Genomic DNA, 20441 nt, shown 5'->3' on the forward strand with positions numbered 1-20441 from the left:
ACAGGAAACACCAGCCACTATAAGCAGCTTTCTGGAGCTGAAAGGGCCTGTTTCTCTACAGGCCAAAGCAGCAGCATGTGACAGCAGGAGAGGATGCTGAGGATGGAGAGAGCTGGCCAAGCCCCGAAGCCTCAGGGAGCCTGAGCCCTATGACCCCTGGTGCAATGAGCCCCTTCTTTCCAAGCTGCAGCCCCTGATGCCTCGCAGAAGCCTGTGCCCTCGGTAGCCTGCGGTGCGGCCAGGCATGTGTCAGCCTGTTGGGAAGGTTGGGAAGAGGCAAAATGGAGACCTTCTGTTTAATTCTTTTCCTAATAAAAGGACTTGCCAGCTTGGGGCTCCATGCTGTTTCCACTAGTCCATCCAAGGAGATCTGGGTGTGTGTGTGAGGAAGACGCAGACTGCACACAGGACTGATAAACTGTCTCCTTGGAGCATGTGGGTCAGTGAGGAGGCGGACATTCCAGGTCCTTCGACCAACCCTTAACCTTTGGTAGACTTACAACTTTGGGTGGATCTAGTGGGTTCAAATAAAAACTAAGCCCAGAGTAATTTATCAGTGAGTTAGGGAGGGCCTGTTTCTTGAGTTCTTACCCTAGGTCAGACACTGCCTGGAGTTGAGTCACACGGACCGTGCAGTGTGGAGTATCAGAAGGGGCTGGCAAGATGGCATAGCCAGTACAATGCTTACTGTATAAGCCTGATACCCCTAGTTTGAGCTCTGGAACCCATGTAAAGGCTGAAGAGCAGAACCGACACCTTAAAATTGTCCTGTTCTCCACACACGTACATCATGGAATGGTACACCCCCACCACCATGTGAATGCATTACAGTTTAAAAAATATTAGATAGCAGGTAGATATTGGAAACTAGCATAGCCTATGTCTTGGGTTCACCAAATCAAGTATTTATTAACCACATACGATGTACCGGGCACTTTGATAAAACCATATTCTAGGGGCGGGGGGATTTAAAGATTAGCTGAGTCTTCTCAAAAGGTCCAGAGAGGTTGAATAACATGCACTACCATAGAGAAGGTGGAGTTAAAGTGGATTTCCTCCCAGGTAGAAAGTTGTCTGAGGTTTCGACAGGCTGGGACATGTATACAGATCTTCAGGCCAAGAGACTATTCCAGAAAGGGCCTCATTAGACTACAGGGACCTCAGCTACTGTCTTGGGGTGGGGCCACAAGGGAGATCTCCTCTGAGGGGTGCTGAGTAGAGTTCTTGGTAGCTCAGGAACTTCCGTTTGCTGCTACTAAGGGACCCATGACTGGTGCCTGGGCCCTGGGGAGCCAGGGCCTCTACTTCTGCTCAGCCTTGAGGTGTGTGTGAGTGGGTTGGTGAACTACTCAAGTGGCAGGAAGGGTCCGGCTTGAGGTCTGCTTGGCGGGAGGGAGAGTTTGCTGTAGCATGAGGTCAGGCTTGAGCCTCAGCCAAACTGTTTAGAAAGGAAGCCCTGCAGATGGCTGGGGATTTCCAAACTGGCAAAATTCGCCCAACACCCTCCTCCCCCAGTGCTTGCCTGGCTGAGAGGCATTCAGCTCATCCACTTCCCAATGGCAAGGATAAAATGATAAAAGGACATCTGTGCTCAAGAGATGGCCCAGCAGTTGAGAGTACTTCCAGAGGGCCCGAGTTCACTTCCCAGCACCCACATGGCTGCTCAGAGCTGTAACTCTAGTTCCAGGAGACCTGACACCTTCTGACTTCCTTGGGCACCAGGCACATACATGGTTCATAGATATATATGCAGGTAAACACATACATATTTGAAGAACTTTGTTTTTTTTTTTTTTTTAAGGAAGAAAAATGGTAGTACTTGTTTGAGGCTTATTGTGTGTGCACTAGGCTAAGCCACTACATAATTCATTGCTCAGGCCCTCTGGTGAACTTTCCATGGTGTGTGTTACTATGCCCATTTTACAGAGGAGGCTCACAGTTAAACTACCCCAATTCCCATAATTAAAAAATAGCAGAGTCGCTGGAGAGATGGCTCAGCAGTTAAGGGCACTGACTGCTCTTCCAGAAGTTCCAAGTTCAATTTTCAGCAACTACATGGTGGCTTACAACCATTTGTAATGTGATCTGATGCCCTCTTCTGGTGTGTCTGAAGACAGCTACAGAATATATATATATATATATATATATATATATATATATATATATATATATTAAAAAGAAATAGAGTTTGGCTTTGAATCTAAGAAGGAGCCTTCAGACTGCAGAAAGGTGCATGGGTGAATCTAGTTTCAAGGGTCCCTTATTTACTCAGAGACTAGAGTCGTAGAGACCTAGGGCTACTTGTGTCTGGGTTCTGAGGCAGGCCTGGCACCTCCATGCCTCAGGAGCACAGAATTATGGGTGGGCCGTGTGTACAGGCATGTAGTACTCATAGGGACAGCTCAGTGAATGGCTGGGGATACCTGACTTTGCAGATCTGGTGAAGTGTGGCTTTCTCTGTTCTTCAAGTGGTGGCCTGTCCCCTCTGGCTGGTCACAGCCATATCACTACTTCTCCTTGCTAAGCAGACACAAGCCACGAAGGACAGGTCATCCCTGGTTCCCTCTGAAGGGTACAGCCATCCTGAAACACCTCAGACAGGTTTCAGTGCATGGTTTCTCTTTGCTGCATGCATTACTTTTCTTCCTTTGGTTAAAGACAGGGCCCGTGTGATATGAGGACTACAGGGTTTATGTAAGTTCGAGTGCCGCCAAGTGGTGGGATCATGTACTGCACTCAAGAGACAAAAGGCTACAGAAAAGCCGCTTCCGCCAACCACCCAAGCCAGCAGCTGTAGTGGCCTGGAAGTTGTTTGCAGCTTCTAGAGGTGTGGGTCAAGGCAGGGGTCCTGAGACAACTGCTCTTTCTCCCCCCACAGCCAGCTTCAGCTGCTTCAGGCACTGGCTGGTCTGGGAGCTCCTTTCCCACTTCCTATGAAGTCCCTGGAGGAAGCAACCTCACCTGGCCTTTTTGCCTTCTATTCCAAGGACAAGCTAGTAAAAACGTGGCTTCAAACAAGTCCTGACTTTGAGCTCTGGCTTCAAGATATCAGCCTGCATTAGAGGCAGCCTCAGCTTTCTCCACTATCAGAAAAAACAATTCGCACAACTGTTCAGACCTAAGTCTGAGACCTGGATTAAAAACACTGGCTCCACAAAAGTAATCAAATACAGCCTGAGACAAATTCAAAGACAGATGCAATTTTCTGAGGGTAGTGGAGGAGAGAGGTCTGGAGACTCTCCGGCTCCCCATGTTTCTGCTTCCAGGCTGGAGCACTGGGTCCTTACTTCTTCAAAGTTCAGTGTACTGAACACATGAGATCTATGGCTTTTTTTCTGTGTTTTATTGCTTGATAAAATTAACCAAAAAAGTTTATTTGCTCCAAGATAGGAAAAGAAAGCAAAGCACCAGAATTCATGGTTTATTGAAGATCTATTAATATGCCTCATGTTAACCCAGACAGGTGCAATTCAACATATGAAGTGTGTGTGTGTGTGTGTGTGTGTGTGTGTGTGTGTGCCTCTCCTACTTGCTGTGGATTGTGAATATTTATAAAAGTGTTTGATATATGAGGGCGAGGCCCCCACAAGAGAAAGTCCCTGTGCCTAAGAAAACCTGAAACAGGTTCACACCAGTTTTTGTTTTTGTTTTGAGACAACGTCTCAGGATGTAGTTCCAGCTGTCCTGGAGCTTACTATGTAGAGCAGGCTGGCCTTGAACTCACAGAGAGCCAGCTGCTCCTGCTTTCCAAGTGCTGGGATCAAAGGTGTGTCAAGCGCTTTATCTTAACTGATATCTTAACCTCCATCCCCAAGCCCTCACGGAAATGCAGGATCAGTACTTTTATCTGAGAGACACAATCCATAGCTCTCAGCAGAGTCTCAAAGGTAAAGGTTAAGAATAACCGGTCTCGAAGCATCATCAAGAAAATGGCTGGAAATGTGCCTGGCATGAGATCGGCGCTCTGTAATGCCGGCATCCTTTTTGGCTTTTAGAGTCTAGCATTTGAGGGTTTCCACATGACTCTTCTCAGGTGACTCCTGAGGCTATATTTTTCCAGGCGGCACCAAGGGCAGAGTACACCGTGCTCACAGCTCTTCTTTTAAGAGGTCCTTCAAAGGACCTGTCATTTCAGCATCTGTAGGATGTGGGATGCAGGATGCAGTGTGTAGCATCCTGGGGTGGCATCAGGGTTTGTGTTTTTGACTCAGGGACATTAGAAGAGGTGAGCAAATCTAAAGGTATCAGAGACAGTACCAGCCAGGGAACTCCCCACCCTCACCACCACCCCCAGCCACTCTTAACTTCCTAGAGCCTAGGTAACTCTGTAACTCAGCAGCAGTATAGGAATGCATTCTTGTAAATGATAGTTGGTTTCCTCAATGTAAGATATTAATGCTGTTGTGGAAGGGACACTGGGACCTCATTATACAGTGGACTTGTGACATAGTTTTATAGAAGGTTTCAGATACATGGAACTAACAGGCTTCAGTGACTCTTAATATATGCAGGACGATTGGTGAGGATCATTGCCCTGAACTTCTCTAACACTCTGGTGAGTGGTCACACTTGTAATCTGATTTTATAAGTGAGGGAACGGATGGTCCAGGTTGTTTAGGCAGCTTGACAAGAGCCCACAGATGAATGTCTCCGGGCAATGATTTGAACCTAAGTCCCCTACGCTGAATCCTGGTTCATTCTGCCTCAGCGTGTCACGGTCAGGTGCAAGATGCCGTTCTACCTGGGCTGAGTCACAAAGACAGATTCCAGACCCAGAGTAAAGCACGTGGGCAAATGCAGACACAGAAAAATTAGTTTTGGAGGGGGTTGGAGGGGCTCGTTATTTTGGAGTAATTCAAGTTATTGATTTCTGTAATGGAAAAGTGACTGGGGACCAGCTACCACCTGAGAGCAGTGTTGCTGGATGTTTGGGAAGGAGGAAACATTACACACAGCTTACAAGGTCTCATGTATAATGACAGCCCTTTTCCCGGCTGTCCCCAATTAATCAGTAAACCCCTTGAGGGTGGGGGATGTTGTCTACTCATGTCCCCCCCTCCCACATCCACCTCAGGTGCCTGTCACGATGCTTCGCCCTTGGCACTGAATGGGAGACGCAGCCTATCACAGGCTGCCAGGAAGGAGGAGAAGGCGCAGCTGTGCAATCTGAAGGCCCCTGGGCAAGGTGCTGCCGAGAGGCAGATGCAGATAGACAGTGCTTAAGAGCGATACAATTGAACCGGCAAACGGCCACTGAATAACTCAATTAAAAGGCAGAGGCCATGGTCTGGCCATCCACTGAGCTTGCCATAGCTCTCAGTTAAGGTCACCCCGGCTCTGTTTCTGTGGATCTTCTGGGAGACGAGGGGACAAGGAATACGTCCTGGCTCAACTTAGCCCTCACCCATACTGCCTGGACGCCATGATTTCAAGCAGGAAAAATCCTTTTGGACTTGCATGCTTTTTTTTTTTTTTTTTTGGCCTGTTAGTCTAGGTATTAAGAGGGTGAAATATCATTCATGGATGGATGGATGGATGGATGGACAGACAGAGAAGGGATGAACTGACAGATACATGGGTGGATACAGAGAGTATGAGTCCGGGGGGATGACTGATGGATCAGGACTGAGAGGGCTGCCTGGCTGGAGATGGATGCTTGTAGACCCTGGAGAGGCAGGTGAATGGATGAACACTGATTGGCCCTGTGTTCCCCTGAGCCGTTCACAACACAGGCCTGGATTCTTCAAAGCAAAGACTCTGTGTTTATTCCATCCCCAAATGAGTTCAGCATTTGTAACTGAGTGATGGATGTGTCTTTCTGGGAAGGAGTCTTTTAGGTCTAATATTGCCTGGTTAATGACTTATGGATTGCTGTAAAGTCAGGTACCACAAGAAGTGAAGCCAGGAGTTGAAGTCTTTGGGACAGGCTTCAAAACAATATCACATTTCATCAGCTGAGTGTCATGCAGAGCCCTTTCCTGGAGGGAGCCTCGATGCTGTTCCTCAAGGCTGTTACTACCCCACTCTGTGGATGAAGAACCTGAGGCTCAGAGGGGAGACACTGTACCTCACTTCAGAGTGTGGAGGTGAATTGTCTAGCATACAAGCTCGAGCCTCTGATTTTATAGTCTTTTAGTGAGGAGAACATTTCAAGCGTAGACGTATAGAAGGAGGGGTCACTGGGATGTAGCACTAGGTCTCTAAAAGTGATGTGACATTTGGCACATGGGATACCTTTTGCTTGGACTGAGCTATTGTGATTTTCTTAAACGGCAGTGTCCTAGAGACAAGCCTGAATTCCTCCCCCTTCTCTTCTCTGCATCTTCCTGAAACAGCAGAGATGCATCTGGTTTACCTTCCTCTGTCTAGCTTCTACCTGTTCTCCTGTCACTCAGGAGCAGTTGGGAGCTGGGGTGTTTTTGTCCTTCCTTAGAGGGAAGGATGTCAGTCCTTAGCTTAAAAAAACATCCAGCCACTGGGAGGGTAGGATTCTCTGTGGTTGTTCTTGGACTGGCCACGCAGAGGACTGGCCACACAGAGGACTGGCCATGCAGAGGACTGGCCATGCAGAGGAGCTACCTTTATGTGAATAAGTGGCCTCAGTTGGGTTTTCTTTCCCACAAGCTGATGTGGTGGTAGGGTGCATGGGCTCTGAGCAGAGCTCCCTAGGAATGGTGACAGATTCTCCTTGCTCCTCTCCTTGCTAGTTCCTGACCCTGCCTCCTTACTCTCAGCTACCCAGGTATCTCCTAGAGTGGGTGCCTTTGTCATGGAATGCTTCCAGGATTAAGCGTGTGGTTTTCTGTCACTTGGTGGGAGGAACCAGTGCTACCCACTTATTCTCAAAATTGTGGTCGCATGCTTCTGAAACACTGGAGCTTTCTGGGAAAGGAGGTGGGGAGTAGTAGTGGCCTGGCCCGAGGTCTTCAAAAGAGCCATGGGCAGTGTGGGCCCAGGGGAGGACATATGGGTCACAGAGTCTATGCTCCTCAGTCTCCCTGTCTGCAAAGTATGGGGCAGAACTAGAAGACCTCTTAGGCGCCTCAGCACTAACAGCTTGAGGAGTCTGTTAGTGTTGATGGGGATGGTCTAGAAAAGTGCCATGGCTCCCAGCAACCTCTGCTCTGTGTGGCCGAGCCGACGTCATGCCCATCCTGTTCATTTACCTTATCTCTTTGACAATGGTATCCTGTGAGCACTGTGCCAAACCTGGCATACCTCAGGGCCAGGGAGCTGGGCTCTGCTCCTTGATGGCTATTTGCGGTCCTGTCCTCTCTTTCTCACTCACCTGCCAGCATCCCGGGTAGCCATTGCTTTCCATATCTCTACATGCACAGCCCTTGGTCGTTCCAGGCACTTCTGTGGGGAAGCATGGGAGCTTTGACACCAAATTGAACCCACTCCATCATCAATTTTGGTATTTATTAATAATGAGATTTCTAATTTATCGGAGGCAGATTCCATGCCAGACACTGTGGCAAGTTTAATACAATAGCTGTGAGATATCCATTACTGCTAAAACTCAACTTCAGTAAACGTAAGCTTCATACTCGTTTTAGAGATGAGAAACTGAGGTTCAAGGATACTCCACCTACTTTAAATTTTAAAAATATATTTCCCCCTTGGGGGTTGAGCACCCTTGCCCACCCTACTTAAAGTAGCAGTTTGCCTCTACCCAGGCACTCACAAACTCCCCTAATGCCTCCCCTCTTCTCCCACTCACTTGGGATTTTTCTCACACACAAGAACTTTACCGCCGTGTTTATATGAGCATGCCTTGTTATATGTCAACATGGAAGGTATGTTGCCAGTATTATTCACCAATAAATATCCAAAGCCACTAGAATAATGTTCAGGACATAGTAGGTTTGTAGTTGATTATGAGTGACCAGTTGGTTACCTAACTCCCTCAGGTGCAAATTACCTGGAAACCGACAGCACACAGCATAGGAACCCAACCTGCGGAGTAGACAGTTTGGGGTCTAAATTACAGCGTTGGCCACTTGAGTGAACTGTGACCCTGTGCAGATTGTTCTTCCCAAGCCTCAGTTTCCTTGGTAATAGAGTTGACCAGTAACATTTGCCTTTTGGCATAGAGTAAGGATTAATGCAGACATCTATGCAGTTTTTGGCATATAGTGGACATTCCGTAAATGTTAGCTTCTCCCTGAGGATGCTCTTGTGTCTTCTTGCTTCTCATTTCTCCTCTGATGGTCTACCTTCTGACCGATCTGCTGCTCCACGGTGCTGCGTAAGAGGGCAGAGCTGCCAAAGGTGGAGGACGGTGGGATTATCTGTTCTGTTAACTAGCCCTACTGCCTCCTTCTTCCTCCTTCCAGGATGTGCCTGTTGCCAAGGAGACACAACCTCAGCTCTTGGCAGGTTTCTGACTCCCTGTGGCTTGGCTACCAAGCTTACAAAAGGAATGAGACATCAGTGACCATGGGCAGAGAGGTAAGGGGAGGAACTTGACTGTCCTCCTGGACTTGGAGTCTGAAATCTCTGGAACCCTGAGATATGTTCTCTGTCTCCACATGGCTAATGGAGTTCTTGCGTGGTCCAGCCTTGTTGGTCGGGATGTGATGCCCAAGCCCTAGGAGGGGCCATAGCAGCCAGAGTGACTCATATTCAGACTCCTGGCCCTCAGAATGGCACCTTCCCAGAGTAGGGACTGTTGGTGATGGAGGTGACCTGGTATGGGATTCTCCAATGTACACTGGAGAAAGTGACCAGGCTGGCCTGGTGAGGGCACTCTCCACGTGGGCGTGGCCTGCCCTTCCTGCAGGCTTTGGTGTGACCTTGATATGACTGCTTCTGCTCTCAGCTCTCTGGGGACTGTTTCTCCCTTCCCACTTAGCCCTTGACTCTGGGGAAGGATGAAAGACCTTCTTCTGCCCAAACCAGTTGGCTATCTGAATGAAGTGGGCAGGCATAGCAGGTAAGCATGCAGGTGGGAGACAGCCAGACTGTCTGGGACGCCACCTCACCTTTGCCTATCCCAGCTGTGTGATCCTGGGGAACCACTTAACTTATCCCTGTAATTATAGCCCTTTCCTCTAGGGATTGCTGCAGGGATTAAGCAAGTTGGTTCTTGTAAAGAGTTTATAGCCTACCCAGACCTGCTGAGCTCACTCACTGGAAGCTATTATTGTCATTCTGAGGGGGAGCATTCTTGGAGCAGGCTGCATCAGACAGAATAAAAGTGATATTATTGTTGTAGTTATTATTATTATTAAAATTATTAAAATCATTTTGGGGGTATTCTTGAAAAATGGGATGAATTCTGGAAAAGATCCCCACTCTGGCTTGGCTTGAGTTGATTGTGTGTTATTCACCTGCCCTGAGGGTCTTTCCATTTTTAAAATTTTTACAACTTGAAGCATAACCTAAAAAAGATGTCAGGGACCTACGTGGGTCTATGGGACAGAAGAAAGATGGGTGTGTGTGCTCAGAAGGAGACAACAAGGGCTCAGATGCCATGAGTCTCAGGAAGAGGAAGCAGAAGGGTTAAGAGGATGAGGGAACTGGCCTGGTACACCTTGCTGAAGCTTGCACCCACTCACCCGTAGCTGATAACGCTCAGGCCGTGAAATGAGGGTCTGGAGCCAGAGGGACCGGGCTCCAGTATCTGGATGCCTGTCGAGTGGCGGGCCTGGGCCTGGGGGCAGGTGAAGTTGGGTTGGTTCAGTGTCTGCCCATCTTCCATAGTTTAGCCTCATCTATTTTCCTCCAGTATCTTGGGTGTAGGAGCCTTAAGCTTCTCACTGAAGGGAGCTGGTCACCTTCTTCATGAGAAACCCATGAGGTTCTTAATACACACTTGCTGAAAGGACACATGGATAAATAAATGAATGTGTTTTGTTTGCATCTCAGGTGCAGTAACCTGAGAACCTAGCCAGACTTTGAAGAAAGCCAATTATGGCCCCCCTCCTACCCTTATACTTGGCTTTTTCCATCTGGCTGGAGGGAAGGCCGTGTGCATGTGGGGTCTCAACCACGTTATCTTTACTTGCTGTTACAAACCTAGAGCCCCACTCAGGGGCTGTTGTAGAGCAGGGGTTCAGCCACTAGCTGCTCAGTGAAGGAGCCCCAGGGAAAGCCTTCTCACCCTGAGTTTGCTCTTAGCAGTTAGGGAGCCTTGAACTTCTCTTTTTGACTCCTTGGACCTTCCCACCAGATAGGAAAAAATGGCACAGCCAGACCCTGTGGCCTGAAATTCAACATGCTGGGGGGGGGGGATCAGGCTCCTCTGGAGTTGGCCGTCACACTTGGTGTTCTTGGCAGGCTGTCTTGCTGGTTTTTTTTCTACCCCCCATTTCTCACACTGACGTGTGTGGCCACTCAATGGAGCTGGTTATCTTGTCATTTCCAACTGCCGATGCGGTTGCGATCAGTCCCTGTGGGCTCTGGGTCTTCCTTGTCTAGCTATCTCAGATCCACTTGTTCATTTCTGAAAAGGCAACAGCTTCTGGAGTGAACAGGGAAAAGTCCAAGTAGCGAGTAGGCCACCGCTCACCCTCAAGAAGATGGCAGGAAAGGCCTGCAGGCCTGGCTTGGGGGCCAGCTGGCTCTGTGACCTTGGGCAGGGTGACCTCAATCACTTCATCTCTCTGAGTCTCCTGTCTGGGGCCCTTGGAGATCTTTAATTCCCTGTCGATACGCAGAGACGGTGCTGGTGGAATTGGAACGATTTTTAAGTTGTTATGTGCTTCCCCGGGAAACCGTAGCTGTTTTCATTTTAAAACTTTTCATTTAGGCTCTGGTTCTGAGTGTAAACACAGAACTAGCTACAAGGAATTCATATTCTGTGATTTATTGGGAATATTATTATGGTATCAGAAAAAGGTAGTTTTTTTGTTAAATATGTTTTTAAAAGGCTTGCTGCATTCTTAAGCATGATTTTATTATATCTTCAAGCGACTTTTTTTCCCCCATGAAGAATATATCTGTGATTTATAATGGGCCTTCCCTACCAGAGCTGGTCATGAGCATATTCTGTGGTGTTACATCATCCCCAAAGAGCACTCTGGCTCAGGGCACTTCCAGGTTCTAAGCATATTGCAAAGGCTGAGTTGTTAAGTTCTTTCTAGAAACCAGAACTGCTGGAGACTAGCCATATCTATGTCCAGTCACACAGCAGGGAATTGGGGAGAACAAGGGATGTATGGATGTACTGACCCAACTCTCTTGTCATTTATGGAAAGGCAATGGCGGTTCAGAATGGAGACATTAATTCCCGGAAGGATACTGCACAGAGTACTGCCTCCATGGCTTCCCTTTCTCACTCCACATGCCTTGCCTGGTCCTCCAGGAAGTGTTTCCTTCACCCAACCACATGGCTGGTGCCTGAGGGTGGCACTTCCCTTCCATCATGACTTGTTTCCATGTACCTCTGGGTGGAAGGGTCACAGCTCACTCAACACTCCGACCAGCATGTGCTTGCTCAGACACCCCTCGCCCATTAGCTAGTATCCAGCAGAGAGTTTATTGACATAATTTCTCCAGAAAAGAGGCTGGAAGACTTAGCAAGTTCAAACTTAAGCATTTTTATCGACAGTCCCAAAGGGCCACCCTTCCCTTTCCCGTCACCACCACCAACCCAATAAGGCTTTCGTAATCATAGGAAATCAGGTTGTACAAAGCAGCAACAGCACAGGCCAAGTCAGCAGGCACATGATACATTACTGAATCAACTGAGCAAGCAACCACCTGGGAGCCATCTTTGTTAAGGGCAAAATAAGACGCTCACGAAGATACAGAAACGACTGGACTCTCTTGGTTCTTCTGACGGAATGAGGGGTGGGGTAGAGGGAGATACTTTCCTTTTCTGTTTTCTCAGAAAACATGCAAAGAAGGGCTTCACCAACAACTAAGGTCCCATCAGTATCTCCCAAACTTCCCTTTTCAAAGATGGCCACCCCTGCTGTCCGTTCGAAGGAGCACATGGCGGAATCTATTGGGTGTGGAGAGAGGTAGGCAGCAGGAGAGATATAGTTTTCCACAAAGGTTGTTAGATTTTTTTTCCTTTATTGATGGGATTTAAAGTGCATATAACTGAAGGCAAAGTCCCAGGCCTAGAGAAAGATACGAGACCTGAGAGAGAGGCTCAGAGAGTCTAAAGGCAGCCGAAGAATACCCACCTAAAAAGGCCACTTGAGCTGCAAAAAATGAAAGGGCGGGGAGGTAAAAAATGGGGAAGAGACAAAGGGTTGGTTGGGAGGAAGGATTTTGGGAGGAAGGAGAAGACAAACACTAGTTCAGAAATTCTCCACCAATGGTGCCTTAGAGAAGCTACTTTCTACCCCAGCTATGAAAATACGGGCTGACCGCCAGGTCAGAACACTTGCTTCAGAAACCATGAGTAGAGGGAATATCGGTAATACCAGGACACACTACCCCTGGGCCCTTCTGGTGGGACAGTAGAGATGGGGTCTCTCCAAGCCTGGCATGGTCTCCCCTGGAAAACTAATGTGAGTCTAGGAGCATCTGTCAATCCTGGGGATACAGGGGTAATGACTGTGGCCTGGAGTCCACTCAGAGCCACCCATCCCTCCCTCCCACGCCCCAGCACAAGACATGTGTCCTTTGCTACTGAATGTGGCCAGGGTTCCACTTACCCACACAGGCTGTGCCGTCTTCGTTGGGCTCATAGCCCCGATTGCATCTTTTATTGGTCCGGCACCTGTAGCTTCCATAGGTGTTGACACACACGGGTTTGTCTCGAGGGCATACAAATGGGAACTGGATGCACTCATTGGTGTCTGCAAGACAAGGGAGCCGCTCACCAGGGACGTGTGGGCAGTATGTCCTAGCTTAGGATCTGTCTGCCCACTGATCTGTGACCCTAGGCATGTCCTTTCTTGCTGGGCCTGTCTCTCTACCTCAGTGCCCTTGGATAGCTCCTCCTATCCTGGACCTGTGCATATTGGGAGAGCTCAGGCTTGGTCCTGGTTTTCTTCTATACACTATACGTTCTCTAGATAAACTCTTTATACGTGGATGGATGAAAAATTCCTCCCTTCAGCCGTGACCTCTCCTTTGGGCTCCAAGCTCATAAATCCAATCACCAATGACCTGGATGGCAGTTCTACCTGGATGCCTAATCCACACCTCAGACTGATCATTTCCAAAATGGAACTCTGATTTCCCTCAGCCCTTAAGCCTCTTCTGTCCTGTTTCCATCTTCCATGGGTCCATCAGTGCCGCCACCAACTGCTCAGCCACACCAGCAGAAATCAGAGTCATCTCCAGGTCCACCCTTTTCCTCACCCCAGGGTACAATCCCACAGCGGGAGTCCTTTCCGCTCTGCCCCATGCCTCATCTTCCTCACTCTGCCACCACCCTATGCCCAGCCCCCATGGTCTCTTGCCTGGATTTCTGCAGCAGCTGCCTTACTGGCCTCCCGGCTTCCACGCTCCCCTCCAACCAGCCTGCAATTCAGCAGCCAGAGTGATCTTTTAAAAATGTGAATCACATTGGGTCACTCTCTTGCTTAGCTTCCGAGTGCCTAAGAACAAAGTCCAGGCTCCTTCCTGGAGCCTCAAGCCCCTCCTCAACCTGTGCTATGCTCCCTGCCTCATCTCAGCTGTAACAGTGCCTGTGACACACAGTCCTGTGACAACCTCATGCCCTTTGCCTTTGTTCTTCCTCTTACAAGAAAGCTCTCCTATCAGCTCCTTCTGGGGCTGGCCCTTCTATTCCTTGAGGTCTTGGCTTAAAAGTCCCTTTACCAGTAGTACTTTCTGATCTTTCTGCCGAATCCCTAGGGAGCACCTTGCTGACAGGGCTCTTAACTCATTTTCTCATGCTGTGTAATCTCATGCTGTCTGACCCTCTCTACCAGGATGCAAAGGTAAGGTAAGACACTTGGCCGCATCCTCAGAGCCTGACACGGTACTACCATGTACTATCATGTAGGAGGTCTGCTGGGTGACAGAAAGGAGGACTGTGCTAGGTCTGGAATCTCAAAGGGTCTTCTCCGCATGTAGAGAAGGAACCGAGGTCTCCTGTGCCTGTGTCGTCCATGTATCATGTGACCAGGATGTGGACACGGACTGTATGGGGGAACCATGTCTTCCTCACCCTAATCTTCCATGACACCCTAATCTCTAGTTCCTATACTTTCTCATTCTGTACGCCTATGCCCAGGCAGCGTCCTCCATGGGCACACTGACTCCTTCTCTGTGGCTGTCCTACACATCATGTCATCCCTTGGGTCACAGGCTGACCTCAATTTCTCTAGGTTGCCTTCTGGGATTCACCCCAGATAGTTTAATATATGGCCATCAGCAGTTTGTATGAGGGTCTGTGAGCTCCACGAGATTGGGGCTGTGTCTAGTTTTTTCTGGGTCTAAGGAAGAAAGAATCCTTGTCCTAAGTCCTCATTGCACATCATCATGATGTAAGGGTTTGGCTTGGACATCTTCTGGACCCTGGGCTGCTAGACTATCCCCTTCATAGCATATTGGGAGACTTTAGAAAGTCACGAGTCCCTTGCTGAGCTGGCATCTGGCAGCTACGAGCCTCCTCTGTGCTGGACTAGGCTGCAGTACCCTATCTGCACCGTGATCACATTCCACGCCCTGTTGTGCCCAAATGCCTTCCCCGATCAGCTTCCCCTCCGTCTCTCATCCTCCTCACTGGCTGCTCCTCAGGCTGGCCATAAAACGTTTCTGCTCTGCCTCTGCCAGGGTGAAGCTTATCCATCACAAGTCTCAATGTCTGTGTGACAATGTGTGCTATCCCCAGGCTCGTTCTGATAGTCGTGGCAGGCAGGTCCTGCCAATGCCCAGCAGTGAACTGAATGAATCAGTCTGCAGTTGCTAATGTCACTTTCACCTTGGTGAGTCATGGCATCGCTGTCTTGGCATCTGGAGCCCTAAGAACCAATGGCACCTTCCTCTCCCTATCTTTCTAACCCCTGTCTGCATCTTGGGTCTTGGCAGGTCAGGCTGACAGTCCCCAGGAAGATCCCAGCCTCTGCCCCGTCCTCTGGTGCCTATAGGCAACTCACCCATGCAATGGCCATTGTCCTGCTGGGAGAATCCTTGGCCGCACTGCAAGGTGGGCAGAAGCAGAGACACTTGTGAGTTGAGAGGCCTCATCTCAGTCCCCTCCTAGTCACAGTAACAGAGTAGCTGTCACCCTGGTTGCAGCTCGAGAGGTGCTCTTAGCCTGGGCCTGAGGGGAGCCCCTCCCTCTTATTCTAGCCTTTATCTAAGAATGGAGAGAGATGGTGTGGGCAGGGGAAGAGCAGAACAGATGTAATCCACACTCTCCCTGTACTTGAGATCTGTGTATGTCAGACAGACCTGAAACTGGACCAGAGCTAACCCCTCAGAAGCCTCCAGAACTCTGGTACACGGTCTGAGCCTCATCCAAGGACAAGAAGAGGCCTCTTGAGGTATTCAGAAAATACTGAAATTAGGAATCAGTTCTCAACCCAGTGCACAACTGGATATGTAACTTTAGCTGGCCTTGGCTTCATTCTCTCGGCCTCTGGTTTCCTCCTCTGTAAAATGGGTGCACAACCCATTGACCTGCCAACTCTCCAGGATTCTGTGAGAGGTTGAGGAGATGTGGGTGTGTTGCTAAACTACAAGTGGAGACACCATCCTGAGGCCTGCCCTTTGCTGAGACCATCTCTGTTATTCTAGAGGGCAAGTCTACAGATTTACCCTAGGATCATGGGGGATGCTTGCTTTTTTTTTTTTTTTGACTGTGCGGCTCAGAGGCTTTGGCCCACCTCTAGTGGGGCTGTGTTCTGAAGTTTGTCTTCGTCCCGGGGGTAGAGGATTTCCAACACTGAGTTCATCTCTCCGCTGGCCACACTTCGGCTCACCATCTTGCCATCTGGCCACGTGACCTCCACGCTGCTGGCTTCATCCCTTCCTGTGGGAGGAAGGAGAGGGGTCAGGAGCGTAGGAGAGAGGGCCTCTTGGAGTACCTGCATACATATGTTAACAAAGATAGTGACTAACGACACATTCTCCTAAGGGCTGTGGGGATGAGTGAGAAGCTCCTCCTTGGGGTCACACTGTCCCATTGACCATTCTTTAGAGAAGGAAAAGCCCAGTGTCTACCCTGTTCAGTGCACTAGCCACGTGCAGGATGGGAGTGACTGAATTTAACATTTTACTTCATTTAAATTAATTTACACAATTCTAGTGGCTACCATATTCGAGCATTCTAGGCAACAGGACAGGCATCAGGAGGTTGAATTTGGGGAGCTGTAAGGCTTGGTGAGAAGCAGGTTGACTTCCGAGCCAGGGGTTCAGATCTTGGCTCTGTCACTCACTTGGTATGCTGAAAGAACATGATGGAGAGCAGGTGGCTGGGAGTCCTGGGGACAAATCCTACCTCTCTAGCCAGCTCATGTGACCTTCTGAGCATGCCTCGTGTTTCTATTTATGGAGTTCTGCTAGGAGCCAAGCCCTTTTCCTGTCACTGGGAATGTCTCCTCATGGGGTTCCCTTTCCATCTGGGAGGCGGGCAAGCAGACGAATAAAGAAGTAAATCATGGCATTTGTTTGTCTTTGTGAAGAAAAGACGAGGGCTCACTGGGGGCTGGCCAGATCCTGTTCAGTGGTCAGGGTCAAACTCCCAGGGAGGAGGCACTTGAGCTGAGCTGTAAGTAAAGACTCAGGAAGGGTGGGGGTTGAGGCCACCCGAGGAAGGGCACTGCAGACAGATCTCAGTCGTTTACAAAAGACACCTGTGAAGCTCAGACAATGTCCCTTGTGAGTCCATCACACATCCCTGTAGCAGCATGCTATAGCAAAGCATCAAGAAGCAGGCTGGGAAAGTTGGTCCGGAGTTCAGGCATTGCCAAGGTCCCGCATGGGGAAATGGGCGAGCCATGTGGCGAGGTCTGGCTAACGGTGATGACCTAATGGGGCTAATGGGGTTGATCAGCCGCACCTACCAGCCTTTCTCAGGTAAGGGAAGGCAGGCAGGGCCCAGCACACCGCTGAAGGGACAGTCACGGGAAGGGCTCAGAGGACAAGGTTCACACCTGCATCCCTGTTCCTCCCACAGACCCCGGGGCAGGGGAGAGGGGAGATGGCTCAAGCCCCTGTTTCCGGTTTTACTTCATCTAGATCAGCTCTTTGCAACCTTTCTAATGCTGCAACCCTTTAACACAGTTCCTCATGTGGTGGTTACCCCCAACATAAAATCATTTTCTGTGCTACTTCATAACTATAATTTTCTTACTGTCATGAATTGTAATGTAAATATCTGTGAATATCTGTGAAAGGGCCCTTCAACCCCAGGGGGGTCGGGACCCACAGGTTGAGAAACCCCTACCTAGCCAGAGGCAGCTTCTCAGCAGGCTCGGTTGCTATCCCCACAACTCCCAGAGCGGGGGTTGGGAAAGGACCCGAAGAAGGACAAGTATAATTCTTCTGTTTTAAAACAGAATCGTGAGGCACATGAAATTTGGCATTTTTAGGGGGTGCAAGTGCCCAAATTAAGTGGCACATTTGAAAAGCAAACATTTTCCATTTAAAAAAAAAAAGGAGACAAAAGCAAGTGTTTCGCACCTAAGCCAACAGAAGAAGCTCCATGAATACATTTTACAGCCTGACTGGAGCCACAAATAACTCAAAAGAGTTGAGGAATATTCATAGACTCAAATTTGCAGCCCCCACTGGGGCATGTGGCTCTGGACCAGGTCCTCTGCCTGCACGCACCAGGGAGGGGCTGTCAGATAAATAAGGAAGCCATCCTTTTCCAGTCTTGGTTTATTTGTCTGAAACTTGGGGGTGTGGGCTTACAGCCCCTCCGCCCTGGGCAGCACAGCCTCTCTCCCCTGGATCATGAACAGTGCCCCACTGATCACGTGTCACCCTTGGTACTCTGGTCAGTATCGGCTCTTAGGTAGGGAGTAACGCTGAACACGGACGGCATGCTCGGACCAGACGCAACGCTTCATGGTGTTAACATATCAGCCCCTCACACCTTTACACTGCTTCATCTTAGAGACTAGAACACTGGGACTTAGAGGCGAGGGAAATTACCCAGTCACCCACCCAGGGCCTGTGTGACCCCAGAGATTCACCCTTGTTATACTGCCCCTACCCAGTGACATCACATATCAAATGTTGAGCAGGGATCTAGAATTCAGCCTTGAACGGAAAGGACCCAGGCAAGCTGGAGGGAGCGGGTGGCTGTGAGCAAACCGATCACAATGTTATCATAACAAGTGATGAAGGTGTTGCCACAGGATTGGTGACACTCAGTGAGAACAGCGGCTTGTTTCATGAGGTCAGGGACAGAGAAGAAAGGCATTCAGAGGTGGGGAGCAGCTTGGTAAGGACGCGGGTGTGAAAGGGCAAGTTGTGTCTGAAGGTGCAGAAGTTCAACATTGGGGGAGGCAGAGTGGAAGGATGTTATTGGGTGGGGCAGGAACCTAGGGAGGAACTTTGAAGCTTTTGCACTTGTAAGGTAGGTGTTTGATGTCCATTTTCTGGATTTAGACACCAAGGCTTGGCAAGGGAGGAAGGGACTTGGGAATATCTGAGCCAGGGCTGGAACCCAGGCTCTGTCATCTGACAGGCAGATAAGATTCCTCAGCTCTAGGCTGCTGCTCAGGTATTTCCAGTGTCCCTGAGGCTGGAGGGCCTGGCTCCTGGCCCCTGAGGCAGCCACTCGGCTGTGCCTAAGTGCAGGGGGGGGGTCTACCTAGGAGGCATCATTACCCAGCAGAGACATAGGTCAGGAACAGCAGGAAGCTGCCCTCTGGCAGCCTTGAAAGGACAAAGGTCAGGGAACCACGTGGAATTGTGCTCTTCGGAATTACAAGCAGAGCAGATGGTGGGACTACAGTCGGTGGAATATTTTTGCACTTTAATAAAGGCATTTTTATGTGGGCCACTGAATTTTCCTTCCCTAAATGAGCACCAGCCGGTTTGGAGGCAGCTTTGAGTCACTTACAAACAATTAACTGAAAGGAAGGTGCGGTGGAGGGGGGCGGGGTGGGATGGTATCAGTGCGTGGGGTTGGAAGAACTTGAGTGGGTGACCGCAGTTGGGGGCCTCCAGGGGACAAGTGGGTTGGCAGGACTTGTTTTTATTTGCTGGGTTTGGCTGTGCACTGGGTCAGCCTACCGACTGTCAGGAAGTGCAAAGGTAGCCCTGTCGGGGGCTGGGTGGGCAGCATTCAACACTATAAACAGAAAGGCTTATTTATGAAGCCAGCAGGTGGTCCTGTGCCCAGGAAGAGCAGCGACAAGACAAGGGGGGGACAGCTGTGCAGGAACTACTGAATGTGGTTAGGGTTCCCTGGAGTGAGGTCTCTGGAGTGAGGGCAGGGTCTGCTGAGGAGGAACAAGACCCATAATGCCCTGCATAGCTGAATGGGTCCTCAGGGGATCCCTAGAGATCAAGGCTTCAAAAGGTCCCACAGTTAATTTTTTTGTTTTGTTTTTTACTGCCTGGTGCAGCACAACTCAGGTATTCTAGGAAGGGAGGTGAGATTACAAAGTCTGAGTCTGCTGTTATTGTTCCTGTACAGACCTAGTACGGCCTGGAGCTTTCAGAGAGACAACCGCGGGCAGGTGTGCCTCAGCGAGTGCAGCCCCTGGGAGTCTGACCCGGCATCCCTTGCGGACCGGAAGTGCTGAGTCTGACCCCGTGTGAGCCGGAAGTGCTGGGGTTGTTTGCCCACCCGTGTACTCACCTCTATGATCAACCCCCCCCCCCCCCCCCCGCCACCAGCTCATCACATCAGAAAGGAGTAGCGGGGAGGGATTCACGGAGTGAGGACCACCAGGGAGCAGGGTTGCTTAGGTTGGGTCAGAACTGTGTGCCTACTGTCCGGAGGGCCCCTTGCAGATCTCCCCTCCAGATCCGGCCTCTGGACAGCCTCACTCTTACTCCTCTTCTCAGCCATCCAGAACCCTAGGACAGGCCTGTCCCAAAGACACCTTCTAGACAATCTCCATCTCACCCCCCAAATGCCCAGAACTGGAAACAATCTAGCTGTCCATCAACAGGGGACTTGGTAAATAAATTATGAATGCTGCCACACAGTGCGATACTCTGCAGCGCTGGAGGAAAATAAAAGCAACGCATAGACTTGGAGGGACGGCCAGGCTCCCACTGTCCAGGGCAGTAAAAAAAGCAAGTGGAGAAAGTATTGCCATTTTTTGTTCTCAAAAAAAAAAAAAAACCAAACCCTAAGTAGTATGTATATTTATGTATGTACCCTGTGTGCATTGCTTGGGAGAAAGGCTTATTTGAAGCGTGACCTCATATTTGAAAATTGCTGTTGTCCCTTCTCCCGCCCACTCCTAACCTCCTTTCCCTGCTTGGCATTTTCTTTGTAGCACCTAATACAATCTTAACACGGTCTATTTCACCTACTTACTCTGTTCATGTATTCCATGCTTTTCATCTGCCTACTCGAATACAGGGGTTTTCAAGGCAAAGCTCTTGAT

The 20441-nt window shown here is 49.5% G+C and overlaps 1 protein-coding gene across 3 annotated transcripts in view; it reads right to left on the bottom strand.

The window, feature by feature from the left end:
- Positions 1–11525: 11525 nt before the first annotated feature.
- Positions 11526–20441, bottom strand: part of Crtac1 (cartilage acidic protein 1) — a 143112-nt gene continuing 134196 nt past the window's right edge. The window contains exons 12-15 of one of the 3 annotated variants that reach the window (XM_028775102.1): positions 15747–15892; positions 15015–15057; positions 12618–12761; positions 11526–12074 (exon numbers count right to left, since the gene is read on the bottom strand). In XM_028775102.1, the coding sequence (XP_028630935.1) occupies positions 12040–12074; positions 12618–12761; positions 15015–15057; positions 15747–15892 (368 nt within the window). In that variant the 3' untranslated portion in view covers positions 11526–12039. Of the gene's footprint in view, positions 12159–12617; positions 12762–15014; positions 15058–15746; positions 15893–20441 lie in introns of all 3 variants that reach the window. The other 2 variants (XM_028775094.1, XM_028775084.1) reach the window with 2 other exon arrangements.

The sequence above is a fragment of the Grammomys surdaster genome, unplaced genomic scaffold, assembly GCF_004785775.1.
Source record: "Grammomys surdaster isolate TR1022 unplaced genomic scaffold, NIH_TR_1.0 66, whole genome shotgun sequence".
Taxonomy (NCBI): Eukaryota; Metazoa; Chordata; class Mammalia; order Rodentia; family Muridae; genus Grammomys; species Grammomys surdaster.